The sequence below is a fragment of the Adiantum capillus-veneris genome, chromosome 5, assembly GCF_014529385.1.
Source record: "Adiantum capillus-veneris isolate H3 chromosome 5, ASM1452938v2, whole genome shotgun sequence".
NCBI lineage: Eukaryota > Viridiplantae > Streptophyta > Polypodiopsida > Polypodiales > Pteridaceae > Adiantum > Adiantum capillus-veneris.
The window spans coordinates 84,951,429-84,954,378 of NC_140935.1; the positions used below are offsets into that span (position 1 = coordinate 84,951,429).

The window sequence follows — 2,950 nt, forward strand, 5'->3', positions numbered from 1 at the left end:
ATTGTGTAGGCGGTACTAGAAACAGAGGCCGAAATGAGAGTGGATCAAAATTTTATATCAAATCTCATACTCAAAGGTTGTTCGCCTTGCAAATGCTCACATGAAAGGGTCACCGCAATCTAAAACCATGAGCCAAAAGGGTGTTGGCGATGTTGTCCAAGATGTTGAAGCCTGCTCTTGTACACATTGTTGGAAGTACAGTTGTAGAAATGCATGAAAAAAGGAGAATATAAAGGAGAAAGCTCAAAAGCATGCAACACGGGAAGTAGTATTAGTGAAGGTGCTAATGCAATGATAAGGCTTGCTCTAGAATGATGGGCGTATATTCAAGCCATGAGAAAAAACAATCTCCTAACGAAGGAAAAAAGTGCCCCAACCATCCTAATTGTGCTCACACATAGCAGTACCATGAGATGGTAACGTTGCAACCATAGGAGACATAGGTTTTTGGCTCGTTTTTGGTGGCAAGAGGGGGGAAGGGGTTGCACACCAAGGAAGGCATTCAGATTTAGAATCCATAGGATCCTTTGTTTTAGAGCATTTGAAATGCCAAAGAATTGGCTTTTAAAGATTAAAGCCTCCCTACTTTGTGTGATAGTAACCCTCATAATTTTTCATACAAGGAGGCCTCATACATGAGCAAAATATGCGCACGCGGTCATCCACACACACACACACACACACACACACACACACACATGTAGATCGTTACATGTAGTAGAGCATGATGCTCATTGTAGTGAGTGCAATGTGACATAGACACATGAGCATACCATGGATTTTGAATACGAAAGAGTCGAGCAATACCATTTTAATCATGTAGGTAAGGTTGGAAAAGATACAATCCATAGTAGCTAGATTTTATTCAGTGTATCACGAAAACTCTTTGACTTATTGATACACTAGAAAGCTCTTTTTGGTCAGCTTCATTGCAAGTAGTCATGGTGGGAGACAAGGTATTCCTCCAATTTCTTGTAAAGGTGTGGAATAAACTCGTTGAGGATGAGGGGCACACGGGCTTGATGTTGCTCGGAGAGGGGCTCATACTCAAAGGACCAGTGCACCACGCAGGAGGCGCCAGGGACTGGACCCTCCACGATGTTGATGCATTCCTTGGCGGACTTGACAGAGCTACCCACGATCCCGCCCTCCACCATCTCCAGCCTCATCCTCAACGCCTTTGCATCCATCTCTAGCAGCTTCTGCTTCACGAGTAGCACTACATTCTCTGATTGCCTTTCCTTGGCCATGGCCTCCGCATAGCCTGCGTGCACACATGCAAGAAAAGTCCTGGTCATAAGTGAAGAAGAAGAAGTAGAAAAGTACCGGTCATAGCCAATTAGTAAGCACATTTGGGCAATCAAAGGACAGTTCTATTGAGCAAGCTGCAAAAAACAGTGCTTATTTATATTTACTGCGGTGGAGATGAATGGTGCGACTGGTGAGGCCCGGAGTGGGGTTGTCGGGAGGGCCCTCGTACGAGACGTGCGAAATGGCGTGCGGCAGAGCCTTGGGCAGGGCGTCTTTTCCCTCCTTGAAGGCCGCCTGCCACATGCGCTTCGCCGACACCCCGCACTCCACCTGCCCGCTGCACACCTCCACGCCCATCTCTCTCTCTCTCTCTCTCTCTCTCTCTCTCTCTCTCTCTCTCTGCGTCGCCTAGCGCTGCACTCGCTCGCTCTCGTCTGAGAATCGACCAACGCTTCCTTCACCACTTATATGGTCCACGTAGGTGCCCTGGTTTTCAAAAAGGTGGCCACCCTCGTCTCCCGCTAGGTCAAGCCCGCTGCCTCAATTTTCCAGTCTTGACAACATTCTATACGAGCAGGGATCGAGATTGATTCCAGAACGCAAAGCTTGCTTTGACCAAAGCCTATTACCCTCTCAACTTTGGATGTGCATATTACCTTCTCAATCCTGGCATTTTCTTTCTCGGATCACAATGAGCAGGATTTGAAACTGGCTCAATAGATTCAATTAGTTTTCTCAAGCCTTCTACATCCTACTATAGATGTCCGTGCAAGTTTTTGACTACTATACGTGTCCATGTTAGTTTTTGACTAGCGAACGTGTCTCTAGTCTGAGATTACACTTTTTACAAAACAAGATCTACGATGCCCAATTGATGTTGGCAACCTTAGATCCCACCTGCCCAGCCCCATCATGTTAATTATAGCTACCCCACCTTCCTAGGAGCACAAGGTACCCTCCATGGGATCGAGGAAAAACGCGTTGAGGATCTCATGTTTGTTGCCCTTGATCCCATTTCTCTTTGGGACTCTTTTACAAGCTAAATAGCTCATTTCTCCTTTTGTGTAATGCAAATTTTTAGCTCAAACTAAATACTTTCGGTTATAATTTGAGCATTTGAATTATAAGATTTGGAAATGTAGTGCTTGTTTCCATAATTCTCCTTTTCTACTAAGTTTGCCTTGAAAAATAAAGATCAAAAATAGATTTTTGAGCCAAATCTCTCTCTCTCTCTCTCTCTCTCTCTCTCTCTCTCTCTCTCTCTCTCTCTCTCCACCATAAGTTTACCACTTGACTAATTTGACACGAAGAAACTCCCTTCTTTCTCACCTTTTGAATTTTCTACCCATGACATTAATCACCCTATTGTCAAAAAGTGCTTTCATTTATCATACATTTAATGTTGAAAATTACCTCTAGCTACGCTCAAATCCTTTCCCACTCTCATCATGTTCTCCTCACGATTCATTGAAGGGATGATACATCATACGGGTCATCACAAGTACCAAGGTCAAAGAGAGGACAAAGAGAGGTATTTTTGAAGTAAAAGTCCACATCTTGTTAATTTTTTAAGTCTTTTACCTCTTTCCTTGATGTAGAATAGAATAGCCATGCCACCATCAATAGATCACAGTCCTCATAACTTTTTGTTGTAGCAACACACAATTTTTCACTGAAATTAGAAAGCAGAGCTGCATTG

At 43.9% G+C, this 2,950-nt stretch overlaps 1 protein-coding gene across 1 annotated transcript; it reads right to left on the reverse strand.

The window, feature by feature from the left end:
• Positions 1-796: 796 nt before the first annotated feature.
• On the reverse strand, positions 797-1,678 carry LOC147457647 (major pollen allergen Bet v 1-G-like). The gene is made up of 2 exons (XM_086513628.1): positions 1,416-1,678; positions 797-1,264 (listed from the first exon to the last, which is right to left on the reverse strand). Exons 1-2 carry the CDS (start codon positions 1,606-1,608, stop codon positions 927-929), a joined length of 531 nt encoding a protein of 176 aa, XP_086369754.1. The 5' UTR covers positions 1,609-1,678; the 3' UTR covers positions 797-926.
• Between the last annotated feature and the right edge of the window lie 1,272 nt (positions 1,679-2,950).

Coding starts and splice junctions, on each gene's coding strand:
- LOC147457647 (XM_086513628.1), bottom strand. CDS start 1,608: ATGGGCGTGGAGGTGTGCAGCGGGCAGGTGGAGTGCGGGGTGTCGGCG. Junction 1,265..1,415: donor CACCATTCATCTCCACCGCA/GTAAATATAAAT, acceptor GTGTGCACGCAG/GCTATGCGGAGGCCATGGCC.